The sequence below is a fragment of the Pituophis catenifer genome, unplaced genomic scaffold (genome assembly GCF_029215685.1).
Source record: "Pituophis catenifer annectens isolate HBS135680 unplaced genomic scaffold, rPitCat1.0.hap2 SCAF_8, whole genome shotgun sequence".
NCBI classification, from domain to species: domain Eukaryota; kingdom Metazoa; phylum Chordata; class Lepidosauria; order Squamata; family Colubridae; genus Pituophis; species Pituophis catenifer.
In genome coordinates, this window is record NW_027256888.1 from 24,513,035 (window position 1) to 24,526,468 (window position 13,434).

The 13,434-nt window shown below is 42.6% G+C and overlaps 1 protein-coding gene across 1 annotated transcript in view; it reads right to left on the minus strand.

Annotated features, from left to right (window-relative positions):
• Positions 1 to 1,521: 1,521 nt before the first annotated feature.
• LOC139320468 (ADP-ribosyl cyclase/cyclic ADP-ribose hydrolase 1-like) overlaps positions 1,522 to 13,434 on the minus strand; it is a 72,407-nt gene continuing 60,494 nt past the window's right edge. Inside the window, exons 7-9 of the mRNA XM_070948809.1 lie at positions 7,904 to 7,990; positions 6,175 to 6,245; positions 1,522 to 1,601 (exon numbers count right to left, since the gene is read on the minus strand). Coding sequence (XP_070804910.1) covers positions 6,182 to 6,245; positions 7,904 to 7,990 — 151 coding nt within the window. The 3' untranslated portion in view covers positions 1,522 to 1,601; positions 6,175 to 6,181. The remainder of the gene's footprint in view (positions 1,602 to 6,174; positions 6,246 to 7,903; positions 7,991 to 13,434) is intronic.

Consider the following 13,434-nt stretch of genomic DNA (forward strand, 5'->3'; position numbering starts at 1 on the left):
AGTGCATTATCAAATGACACTAATCTCAGGAATTTCAGGAACCAACTTCTACTTGTTTGTTCTATCCACATGTTTTTTTATAAAAGTTTTTTATTTTATAGACAAACAAACATACAATACATAATCAATCAATCAGTGTATCATCTGAGTACATCTTTTGTGTCTTCTTCCTACTCCTCCACTTTTATCATATCTTAATATTATAATTTCATTTATTATAACATTTCTCTCACATTTCTTGCTTTTCTATTAATACATTTATCTATCTTCTTTCTCTTCTTCCTTCTTCGCTCATTTCATTACATTACCATATATATATATATATATATATATATATATATATATATATATATATATATATATATATTCTTTAACCAATGATAAAATTGCCTCTTACCTTAAAATATTCCGATTCCTCTCTTTCTTTAATTGTCAAAGTCAATCTATTCATTTCTGCACAATCCAATATTTTCTTAATTACTTCTCCCTCTGTAGGGATTTTCTCTGCTTTCCATCTTTGTGCAAATACTATCCTCACTGCGGTTATAATGTGCATAATCAAATATGTATTTTCTTTACTAAATTTCACTGGTAAGATACCCAATAGGAACAGTTCAGGTTTTAAATCCATATGTTGTTGTATCATTTCTTCTAACCATGTTTTAATTTTAATCCAATAATTTCTCACTTTTGGACATGTCCACCACATATGATAATACAATCCTGGTGTCTGATGGCATTTCCAACATTTAGCTGATTTATCTTTAAATGTTTTTGCCAATTTTTCAGTTGGCATGTGCCATCTGTAAAACATTTTGTATTGATTCTTCTTATATGCTGTGGAATTTATAATTCCTTTCCCATAGCTGCTGCTATTTATTTAACTCAATTGAATATCCAATTTTTTTTGCCCAAGCTATCATTGTTTCTTTTACTTGTTCTTCTTCTAATTCAATGGTAAGTAGGTAATTATATATATATTAATTATTTTTTCATCTGTTCCTGTATCTTATCCAGTTCTGTCATTTCTAAATAAAAACCATGTAGTCTTTTTCATATCTTGTTTGTATTTGAATATGAGTACAGTATATCTGTCCATCTCAATCCCTTGTTCTTCTATTTCTTGTTTCCCTTTCAATTCCCCCTTATCTGTTAATATATTCTTGTATCTAAGAATATTTTTAATATTAATAATATTTGAGTGTATTAACGCTTCCATTGTTGATAACCATGTTGGTATTTTCAAATAATATTTAACTCTGATCTTCTCCCACACTAGTAATAATGCATTTCTTACATAGAAAATAAGTATCTTGCATCTTGCTTCTGCCATATTATAAAAAGGCGTGCCATCCCAATTGTAAATCATGTCCTTCCAAATTTAATAGTCTTATATTTCTTAGTCCAATCCATTCTCTCATCCAAGTCAATGCTGCTGCCTGGTAGTATAGTTCCCAATTCGGCAGTTCAAATCCTCCACATAGTCTCACATCTTGTAACATTTTTATGTTGATTCTCACTTTCTTCCCTTGCCATATAAATTTCCTTACTATTTTGTTAAGCTGTTCAAAATATGTCTTTTCCACTTTTATCGGTATTGTCTGAAATAAAAACAATAGTCTCGGTAATATATTCATCTTAATTATCGCAATCTTTCCCATTAATGTTAACTGTACATTTTTCAATTTCTCCAAATCTTCCTCAATTTGTCTTTTTAATTTGTAATAGTTATCTTCTTTTATTGTTACACATCTTGAAGTTAAATGTATTCCTAAGGTGAAATCAGAGGAGGTGGAAGGAAGGAAGGAAGGAAGGAAGGAAGGAAGGAAGGAAGGAAGGAAGGAAGGAAGGAAGGAAGGAAGGAAGGAAGAGGCTACTGTACTACACTCCCATCATTCCTGAGTTGTGCTGTTAAAGAAATCCAGTGCCACCAGGGAGAAGTCAAATTGTGAAAGAATGATTAAAATTCCTCACAAAACCTCATTATTCAGGTTAAATTGCCATATTGGCACTTTGTGATAAATAAGTGGGTTTTGGGTTGCAGTTTGGGCACTCGGTCCCTAAAAGGTTCGCCATCACTGCCCTATACCATTCCAGGGAAGTGGCTATCCAGTCTCTACTTAATAGCCTCCACTGATGGAGACCCACAACTTCTAAAGGCAACCCATTCCACTGGATAATTGTTCTCATTGTTAGGAAATTTCTCCTTAATTCTAGGTTGCTTCACTCCTTGATTAATTTCTATCCATTGCTTCTTGTCTTGCCTTCTAATGCTTTTGAAAATAGGTTGACCCACTCTTCTTTGTGGCAGCCCCTCAAATATTGGAACACTCTGAGTCCTTCTTTCCACTAGACTAGACATACCCAATTCCTGCAGCCTTTCTTCATATGTTTTAGCCCCCTAATCAGCTTTGTGGCTGTTGTCTACACTTTTTCAGAGTGTCAACATCTTTTTTATATTGTAGTGACCAGAACTGGATGCAGTATTCCAAGTGTGATCTTACTAAGGCCTTATAAACCGGTACTAACACTTCGCATGATCTTGATTCTAACCCTCTGTTAATGCAGCCTAGGACTGCATTGGCTTTTTTGGCAGCCGCACACAAATATGGCTCATATTTAAGTAATTGTCTAGTAGGACTCCAGTTTTTACTGCCGCTTGATAATATATGTTCTTTCCTAAAATATGGCCCCCACCATTGGCCATTGTTTTTCCCCCTCTCCCAAGGTCGTTGTGGTTACTGGCTGTATTAGGAGGCAGAGCATTTTTTATGTGCAACCTTAGACTTTTTTGTGTCAGAATGTCCTCTGCAGATATCCCAGGGGCAAAAAGTCAGGAGTCTCCTAAGATCCAACTACTGATGTCCACAGATGAAAGGCAGCCTATTTTCATCATGGTCCCTCAGAATCAAAAGCTGAGCTTGCAGCAAAAAGGAGAGTGAGGGGATTTTTGATTAATACGTATACAAAGTTTTTATGGGGTTTTAGGAAGGGGTGGGAAGAACCTGGGGGGGTCTGTAGAACCACAGAGTGGCAGAGTGGGTCTGAGGGTCATGGCGGGAGGAGAGAGGGAGGGGGTTAGATAGGGAGTCGGGGGATGAGACAAAGGGCCATTCCATCAAAACAGTGAGTGGGAGGGGCAGATATGGCGGGCGCAGGGGGCCGTATCATGTACGGGGAGTACGCACTTGCTGGTTGCAAGCAATGGCATGCTCCGGCCCCCAAGGCGCTTCTTGTATTCCAGGTTGTGCAGAGTCTTAGGGCCCAGGCCTTCGGTTGTTGTTGTGCAATGCCAGGTCTGCGACTAATAAAGCCCCTCTCATTCATGATTTAGTTCAAGAGGGGGATGCAGACCTGGCTGGGATCATGGAGACCATCATGGAGATGTGCCCATCAGACTTCCACGCATTTCATCAGCCGAGGGCCCAGGGGTGGGGCGGAGGGGTAGTGGTGATTATTAAAGAAAGTCTTAGTCCAAGGGAGGCCACTGTTCCTCAGATAGCTGGCTGTGAGTCCCTCTTTGTGAAGTGGGGTCATGGGGTGCAGAAGGGTTTGCTGACCACGTACCTGGCTCCCTGCTGCGTGGCAGCTGCCCTGCCTGAGCTGCTCAACGTAATAGCCGGGTTGGCGGTGGATACCCCCAGGCTTATGGTCATGGGGGATTTCAACCTGCCATCCGTCAGTGAAACGTCGGAAGTGGCTCGGGAGTTCATGGCTTCCATGATGGCCATGGACCTGACCCAGTTAGTTCATGACCCTACCCACATAGGGGGACACATACTAGACTTGATTTTTGTCTCTGGTCAGTGGCTGAATGATCTCACAATAGGGGATCTAGTCATCAAGCCCTTGTCATGGACAGATCATTCACTCCTTCAGCTGGACTTTCGTACCACTCCCCCTCGCCGCAGGGAGATGGAACCGACCAGGTGGTTCCATCCCAGGTGCCTGATGGACCCCGAGAGGTTCCTGATGGAGCTTGGGCCATTCCCAGAGGCTCCCACAGCTCGGCTGAGGAGCTGGCAGCCGCCTGCGATAGGGCAGCCACTGGAGCCTTGGACCGCGTCGCGCCTTTGCGGCCTCTGACCCAGTGCCGTTCTCAGTTGGCTCCTTGGTTCTCCGAGGAGCTGAGAGAGATGAAGCACCAGAAAAGATGCCTAGAGAGCGATTGGAGGACCAGCCGTGCCGAATCAAGACCTACCTAGTGGCAATAAGAGTGGTGAAATCTAACTATTTTTCCACTCTTATTGCATCTGCAGAGAACCGCCCAGCCGCCCTGTTCAGGGTGACCCACTCTTTACTCCAGGTGGGAGCTAATTATTGTCCTGTCTCCAACCTTCGCTTCACGGCAAAGGTTGTTGAGAGTGTGGTGGTGAGGCAACTTCCTCGATTCCTGGATGAAGCTGTCTATCTAGATCCGTGCCAGTCGGGCTTCAGGGCGGGTTACAGCATGGAAATGGCATTGATCGCATTGGTTGATGATCTCTGGAGGGCTCAGGACAGGGGTTGCTCCTCTGTTCTGGTCCTCCTAGACCTCTCAGCGGCTTTTGATACCATCGATCATGGTATCATGCTGCGTCGGCTAGAGGGGTTGGGAGTGGGGGGCACCATTTTACAGTGGTTTTCCTTCTTCCTCTCTGACCCTATGCAGTCTGTGTTGACGGAAGGGCAGAGGTCGACCTCGAGGTTCCTCACTTGTGGGGTGCCACAGGGATCGGTTCTCTCGCCCTTCCTGTTTAACATTTATGTGAAGCCGCTGGGCGAGATCATCCGTGGCTTTGGGGTGAAGTGTCAACTGTATGCCGATGACTCACAGTTGTACATTTCAACCCCAGGCCACCCCAATGATGCCCTTGGCGTGATGTCCCGTTGCCTGGAGGCCGTGCGGATCTGGATGGGGAGGAACAGGCTCAGACTCAACCCTTCCAAGACTGAGTGGCTGTGGTTTCTGGCGTCCCAATATAGCCAGCTCACACCATCGCTGACTATTGGGGATGAGATCTTACCCCCCTCAGAGAGGGCTCGCAACTTGGGCGTCCTCCTGGACTCACGGCTGTCTTTGGATGATCATATGATGGCCGTGGCCAGGGAGGCTTTTTATCAGGTTCGCCTGATTTTCCAGTTGCGCCCCTTTCTGGATCGAGATGCCTTGCACACAGTCACTCATGCCCTCGTCACTTCCCATCTGGACTATTGTAACGCTCTCTACATGGGGCTCCCCTTGAGGAGCACCCAGAGGCTCCAACTGGTCCAGAATGCGGCCGCGCGAGTAATAATGGGGGTGACCCATTGCTCCCATGTAACCCCCCTCTTGCATGAGCTGCACTGCCTCCCAGTGGTCTTCTGGGTGCACTTCAAGGTGTTGGTTACCATCTTTAAAACGCTCCATGGCTTAGGATCTGGCTATCTACAAGACCGCATTCTGCCACCGATTGCCTCCCACCGACCAATACTCTCCCACAGAGAGGGCCTTCTCAGGGTGCCATCAGCCAAACAATGTATATTGGCGACCCCCAGGGGGAGAGCCTTCTCTGTGGGGCCCTTGCCCTCTGGAATGAATTACCTCCAGACATACGAAGGATCCCCGACCTCCGCGCCTTCCGTCGTGCAGTGAAGACCCTGTTATTCCAGCAAGCCCCTCTGATGGGATAAATGATTTTAATTTGGTTTTAATGGGGTTTTAAAATTGGTTTTAAAATGAGAGTTTTAAATTCGGCCTATGATTTAATTATTTTAATCTGCTTTTAAATTCTATTTTGTACATTGTTTTTATTACGGCTGTTCACCACCCTGAGTCCTTCGGGAGAAGGGCAGTATATAAATAAAATAAAATAAATAAATAAATAAACTCAGATGTTAACTGATTTAGATGGCAACGAGTCATATTATCAAATGGAAGACTTGTGGTGGCTCTGATCTCTGATAGACATAGCCCTCAGATTTTGAAGTGGCCTCTGATAAGAATATTTTGATTATTTTTTGAAAGATATAAATCACTTCTAACCATTTCCTTCTTTTTTTGCAAATGCACACAGCGTATGCAATATCCCTATACAAATGCAAACCAAATATTAGCTAAGATTTTTCTTGTTACTATCTTCTACTTCTCTAGTTTCTGCTTTATAAATTATATGCTATACTCCATTCCATATTATATTTAGTTAACAACAATACCATGATTTTAGGAACAAACTGTGCAGGCGGTGTGGTTGGGGTTTCTCGTACACTGAAGTAACTGTGCCGGCCTGTTGTAAAACAGTAATAAAATATACATATAAATCCACATATACCATGGCAAATTTAATAAATAAAATAAAATAAATAAATATGGCAGGTCTACATCCATCCAGAAGATGTATAGATCTAATTTATCAATGTATATGTAATAGTAGAAGAGTTTCTAGTTATTGATATAAGTAGAATTAAACCTTCATAAACTGTGTTCAGTAAGAGTGCCTAAATAACACTTTAGGCACCCTTACTGAACACAGTTTATGAAAGTTTAATTTTGTCAAAATTTCCACTTTAATAGACAAAGAGCAAACAAGAAACAAAGAAAAAATACAGAACAATCAGGAAAACCTACTACTTTGCATAAGAAAAATAATTCAAACTACTTTTGAATGTAGCATTAAGCCTTCACCAAAGACATAAAATTAATTACCATATTTTTTGCACTATAAGACATTCCAGACCATAAGATGCACCTAGCTCTTGGGGAGGAAAACAAGAAAAAAATATCTGCCTCTGCCTCCCATCGATATTCATCTGGCTAGTGTCCTTGCAGCAAACAGCAAACATCCTGGTCAGCTTCAGCATGTTATGGCAGCCTGATTTAGCACTAGCAGTTGATTGGTGGCTGGATAGGCCTCCCAGAATACCGCCAATCAGCTGTTCCAGGCTGCGGGGATTGCTGCCGCCTATCACCGCCTCCGTGCATCATGTTTTCAGCCTCCGTGCATACTGTTTTAAGCCTGTTCCAGGCAGTGGGGATCACCTCTGCCTATTGCTGGCAATTGGCGGTGATAGGCGGCAATCAGTGGCAGTGGCAATTCCTTTCTGCCTGGAATGGGCTGAAAATGGGATACACAGAAGCCAAAAACAAGGTGTGCAGAGGCCAAAAATGGTGTGCATGGAGGCCAAAAATGGGGCATGCAGAGGCTGAAAATGGGGCATGTGGAGGCCGAAAACGGCCGAAGGGTGCGTGCTGGCAGGTGGGCAGGGTTTCAGCAACATTCATTTTATAAGACGTACAGACATTTCCACCCACTTTTTTCGGGGGGGAAGTGTATCTTATAGACTGAAAAATATGGTATGTCTTTCCATCACATCAATAGAGAGTTCACTGCATACAAGGTTTAGTTTGGGGTCACACTATCTTTGAATGATTTGTATGAATAGTGATTTATTTGGCTGTCCCTTTCCTCCCAAATCATCCTTTTATTCTTTATGTGATTGGAAGCCTCTAGTTTGAGGCACATTGTTCAAAAATACATTTGAATCTTTAATTTTTGATCTTGATAACGCCAGTTTAATAAACTGATGAAAAAGCTGTTTACAAAAGCTCTGATTCTCAATCTATATTTTGCTTATCTGATTCTGCATATGTTCACATTATAACTATATAATGGAATCATTTTTATAAGTTTTATTGTAACCTCTGGAAAGGTTGACTTATGAGGAGGGAGCCATGGATATAACCTTTATCAATTCATTCCTTTTCTTTTATTATATTAACTCTAGTTTAAACAGTATCCTTAAAAATTACAATGATTGATACTTGATTAAAATAACAATAATATCTATTAAGTGATAAGGCAGAAATTGTTTTTGTTGAGGTTTTTGAAGATGATAATGTCGCATTATTTCTGTAATTTTTATTATTCTGCTGCACAGAAATTACCTGTAATTGTCTTCGCAGGAGACACTTATATTTCGGTTTTCCAAGATCTCTCTCAATTGTGCAATGGAATGTCCTGTGCAAGATTCCCTGGTAATAGAAACCCATCACATGTTAGTTCCAGATATATATTGTCTCTGTGCTAAATCCTTCCAGAAAATAAAAACGTGATGCCTGATTCCTGAATAAATATTTTTCTAATAGTTTAAAAATCACTCTAGTGTTTTCAAGGTAACCTCAGTCCTAAACACCCAAATCAGCATAATCAGTCTTGCCCCCAGCATCCACCATTTAAGCAGACCAAAAGAGGCATCAGTACACAGAGGATTTTTTTTTTTATAGCAAGCTTTTTTTTTTCTTCTTATACCACATTGCACACATAGATAGCATATTTGGAAGGGGTTTCGCAGTATCATCATTACAATTAAAGAAAATGTAAAATCAGGCTCGTCTGGGGGATGGGGGAGGGAGGGTCGAGATCCAAAACAAGAAACAGGAAAAACTAAAGAGCAATGCGTGAAAAAACTATAGATCCCAAACGCCATCACTCTGCTAAACAAATAATTCCCTCAACACTGTGAAACTATTTACTAAAACTGCACTATTAATCTTCTCATCGTTCCCATCACCCATCTCCTTCCACTTATGACTGTATGACTTTAACTTTGTTGCTTGTATCCTTACAATTTATATTGCTTATTTGTACCCTATGACTGTCATTAAGTGTTGTACCTTATGATTCTTGATGAACATATCTTTTCTTTTATGTATACCGAGAGCATATGCACCAAGACAAATTCCTTGTGTGTCCAATCACACTTGGCCAATAAAAAATTCTATTCTATTCTATTCTATTCTATTCTATTCTATTCTATTCTATTCTATTCTATTCTATTCTATTCTAATAACAAAGGGCCCCCCAGAAGTTTTATACAATTTCAGAATACAAAAGAGGTTGCTGTAAATATGCTTTAGATTCTCCCTCTGTGTCTTTTTTTTGAAGGTTCACCTTTTCCTCATTACTCTATTTTTGTTTTTTCCATGCTGCCCTCTTTTCTAAGCCACCTCCCTTTCTCTTGCTTTGCATGGAGAAAGCATGAAATGGGATTTTTGCATGTGAAATTGGTGTATACAAGCAGTCTGATTGCAGTCTGACTGCAGTTTGCAAATGTGAGTATGTTGATGGTAAAAGCTGGTGTGAATGTACTTTGATTCCCTTTCGTAGAAAGAAACAGTAAGTTGCAAGGTGTTTGTTGTTGTTGTTGTAAAGTAAGAGGAAAGGCAATAGCAAGTGTTTGCAAGGAAAAGAAATAAAGAAACTTATTTTGTCAAAAGTATGCTGAGTGGAGAAAGGGGATGAGATTTCTGTGTAGTCTTTTAAATTTTTTCCTGTCCTCACTGGTTATTAATTTGAGGATTTTTTGCCTTGAAAGAGCGAGAGAAGCAGGAAAGGAGGGAATGCAGTTTTTCTGCTCATTTTAACCATTTTTCTCCCCCCCCCCCCCGCCAAACCTGTCTGAGAAAGGCAGGGCAAATGGGTGACCTGCTCTTGCAGCCTGGCCTTTCACTGTTTTTTTCTCTTTCATCTGCATATAAAAGCTATGCGGATATATTTTCTTTTCTGCTCTGAATACAATTTTGATTTTTTTTTCTGGAAATGTTTGAGGTTTCTTTCTTTTTTTTAATATAAAAAGTTTTTTATTAATAATACAAAATTTAAAAAACATTGGACATAGATATGACATCACTGGTTCCATACATATTCTGTCACTTTACAATAATATTAGTAGTCATATAAACATATAGTTCTTAAGCTTTGTTTTTATTTATTTATTTATTTATTTATTTTATTGAATTTGTATACCGTCCTACTCCCGAAGGACTCAGGGCGGTGAACAGCCATAGAATAAAACATATAAATACAAAATTTAAAATAGAATAAAATGAATTAAATAATTTGGCTGCATTTAAAACCCCAATAATTTAAAACCAAATTTAAAATTTCCATTTAAAAAGGGGAAAAAACTTAGGTCAGGCCAGCTTGATGAAATAAAAAAGTGTTGGGCGCGCGACGGAAGGTACACAGATCTGGGATCCTCTGTATCTCGGGGGGGAGCTCGTTCCAGATAGTAGGTGCCCCCACAGAGAAGGCTCTCCCCTTGGGGGCCGCCAGTCAACATTGTTTGGCTGACAGCACTCGGAGGAGCCCCTCTCTATGGGAGCATACTGGTCAGTGGGAGGGTATTGGTGGTAGCAGGCGGTCCCGTAAATAACCAGGTCCTAAGCCATGGAGCGCTCTAAAGGTGATAACCAAAACCTTGAAGCGCAATCGGAAGACCCCCGGGAGCCAGTGCAGCTCACGCAGGAGAGGCGTTACATGGGAGCGCCATGTTGCTCCCGTCACCACCTGCGTGGCCGCACTCTGCGCCCTTTGGAGCCTCCGAGTGCTCCTCAAGGGGAGCCCCATGTAGAGAGTGTTACAATAGTCCAGACGGGAGGTGACAAGGGCATGAGTGACCGTGCATAAGGAGTCCCGATCTAGAAAGGGACGCAACTGGCGGATCAGGCAAACCTGATGAAAAATCCTCCCGGTCACGGCCATCAAGTGCTCTTCTAAAGACACCCAAGTTGCGAGCCCTTTCCGTGGGGGCCAATGATTCGCCCCAAATAGTCAGCGATGGCACTAGCTGACTATATCGGGACATCGGAAACCACAGCCACTCAGTCTTGGATGGGTTGAGCCTGAGCCTGTTTCTCCCCATCCAGATCCGTACGGCCTCCAGGCACCGGGACATCACTTCAAGGGCATTGTTGGGGTGGTCTGGGGTGGAGATGTACAGCTGGGTGTCATCAGCATACTGGTGGTACTCCACCCCGAAACCACGGATGATCTCGCCCAGCAGCTTTACATAAACGTTGAACAAAAGGGGCAAGAGGACCGATCCTTGTGGCACCCCACATATAAGGGGCCTCGGGGTCGACATCTGCCCCCCTGTCAACACAGACTGTGACCAGTTGGAGAGAAAGGAGGAGAACCACCGTAGTACAGTGCCTCCCACCCCCAACTCTTCCAACCGGTGCAGCATGATACCATGGTCGATGGTATCAAAAGCCGCTGAGAGATCTAACAGGACCAGGACAGAGGAGCACCCCCTGTCCCGAGCCCTCCAGAGATCATCCACCAACGCAACCAATGCCATTTCCATGCTGTACCCAGGCCTGAAGCCCGACTGGAATGGATCTAGATAAGCTGATTCATCCAGGTACTGAGGAAGCTGTCGTGCTACCACACTCTCAAAAATCTTCGCAACAAAGCGAAGGTTGGAGACTGGACGATAATTAGCCAACAGTGCCAGGTCCAGGGAAGGCTTCTTGAGGAGAGGCCTCACTCAAGGAAGCATTAATAATCTCCTGGAGCCAGCCTCATGTAACCTCCCGGGAGGCCAGCACCAACCAGGAGGGACACCGGTCCAATAAACATGTGGTCGCGTTCAGTCTGCCCAGTATCCTGTCCGCGTCTTCGGGAGTCACAAATTCAAACTCTCCCCAGATAATATTCTCAAGACCTGCCTCCATCATCCCCCCTGAATCTACCCAGTCAGAGTCCAAATGTTCCCGAATCTGAGCGATTTTGTCATACAGATACTGTACAAAGTCCTCGGTGCTACCCTCCAAAGGGTCCTCCAGCACTTTCTGGTGGAGCAGGGAGCGGGTCACCTTAAACAGGGCAGCTGGGCAATTATCAGATGATGCAATAAGAGCGGAAAAATAATTGTATTTTGCCGCTTTTATCGCCACCAGTTAGGTCTTAATATGAGACCTTACCAGTGTTCAGTTGGATTCAGAATGGCTGGCCCTCCAACTGCTCTCCAGGCATCTTTTCCAGTGCTTCATCTCCCTCAGCTCCTCGGTGAACCAAGGAGCCAGGTGAGACTGGCGCCGGGTCAGAGGCCGCAAAAGCACGACCCGGTCCAAAGCTCCAGCGGCCGCCCTATCCCAGGCGGCCACTAGGTCTTCAGTTGAGCCATGAGCCAGAGCCTCAGGAAATGGCCCAAGCTCCGTCTGGAACCTATCCGGATCCATCAGGCACCTGGGACGGAACCACCTCATCAGTCCCTGTGGTTGGGTGTGGAGGTTCAAAGGTCAAAGCGAAGGAGGGAGTGATCCGACCATGACAAGAACTTGATCACTATATCCCCTATCTCAAAATCACTCAACCACTGACCAGAGACAAAAACCAAGTCCAGTGTCTTTCCCCCCGTGTGAGTAGGGCCATGAACTAACTGGGTCAGATCCATTGCTGTCATGGAAGCCATGAACTCCCGAGCCACCTCAGACGCCTCACCGACAGATGGCAGGTTAAAATCCCCCATAACCATAAGCCTGGGGGTATCAACTGCCACTGTGGCTATAACATTGAGCAGCTCGGGCAGGGCCACCGCCACGTGGCAGGAAGCCAGGTACGTAACCAACAAGCCCATCTGCACCCCATGACCCCACTTCACAAGGAGGGACTCACATCCGGCCGTCTGAGGAATAGTGGCCTCCCTCGGACCAAGACCTTCTTTAATAACAACCACCACCCCCTCCCCTCCCCTGTGACATCAGCTGATGAAATGCGCGAATAATGTTATTCCATCTGAAGATCCCAAAAGAAGCTGTGGGACTTTGCACCCTACAAGATGTGTTGGTTCTGTGATTGTAATTGTTTCACTGAATATTGTTGTTGTTACCATTGTTGTGATCATGGACCAGTATGTGCTTGTGAAGAACCTTGTGATATAGTAATAGTGGAAGACTTGGTAGATTAAATGTGTAAGAATTGGAGCATTTAACCTGATCAACCTGCCTTGTACACAGTAGTTCTAGGAAATAGCGATATCATAATCCCTGAAGATATAGGATGTTTTGATTTAATGCAATGGTTATAATTTTCTTTTTTTTAATTTTTAATTTTTTATTATAACATAAAATGACAAGACATACAACATTTATATATATACTCTCTTAACAGCTATTTCGTGATGATCTTCTAGTATTTACATTTTCTCCCTTTTCCCTTTATATTATTCCAGTTTCTTCTTGTCCCCTCTCTTTTAATTACAGTGTATTTATTAAGACGCCTATTAACTTTATATTTTCTATACATTGACATATTCATTCTTTCCTTTTTTACATTTCACCCCTATTTTTCTTCTCCATTATTCCTATTCCTATTCTCCAGCCACTTATACCATTTGTGCCAGATTATATAATATTCCGTATCCTCTTTTTCTTTAAGCTCTTTTGTTAATTTATCCATCTCGGCACACTCTAAGATTTTTTTTATCAACTCTTCTTCTGTTGGTATATTTTCTTTTTTCCAATTTTGTGCGTATACTATACGGGCAGCTGTTATAATGTATAAGATCAAATATTTTATTTCCTTGGAGTATTTTTCCGTAAATATCCCTAATAAGAATGTCTCTGGTTTTCTGCTCATAGGTTGTTCTATTATTTTCTCTAGCCATTCTTTAATTTTAACCCAGAACTCT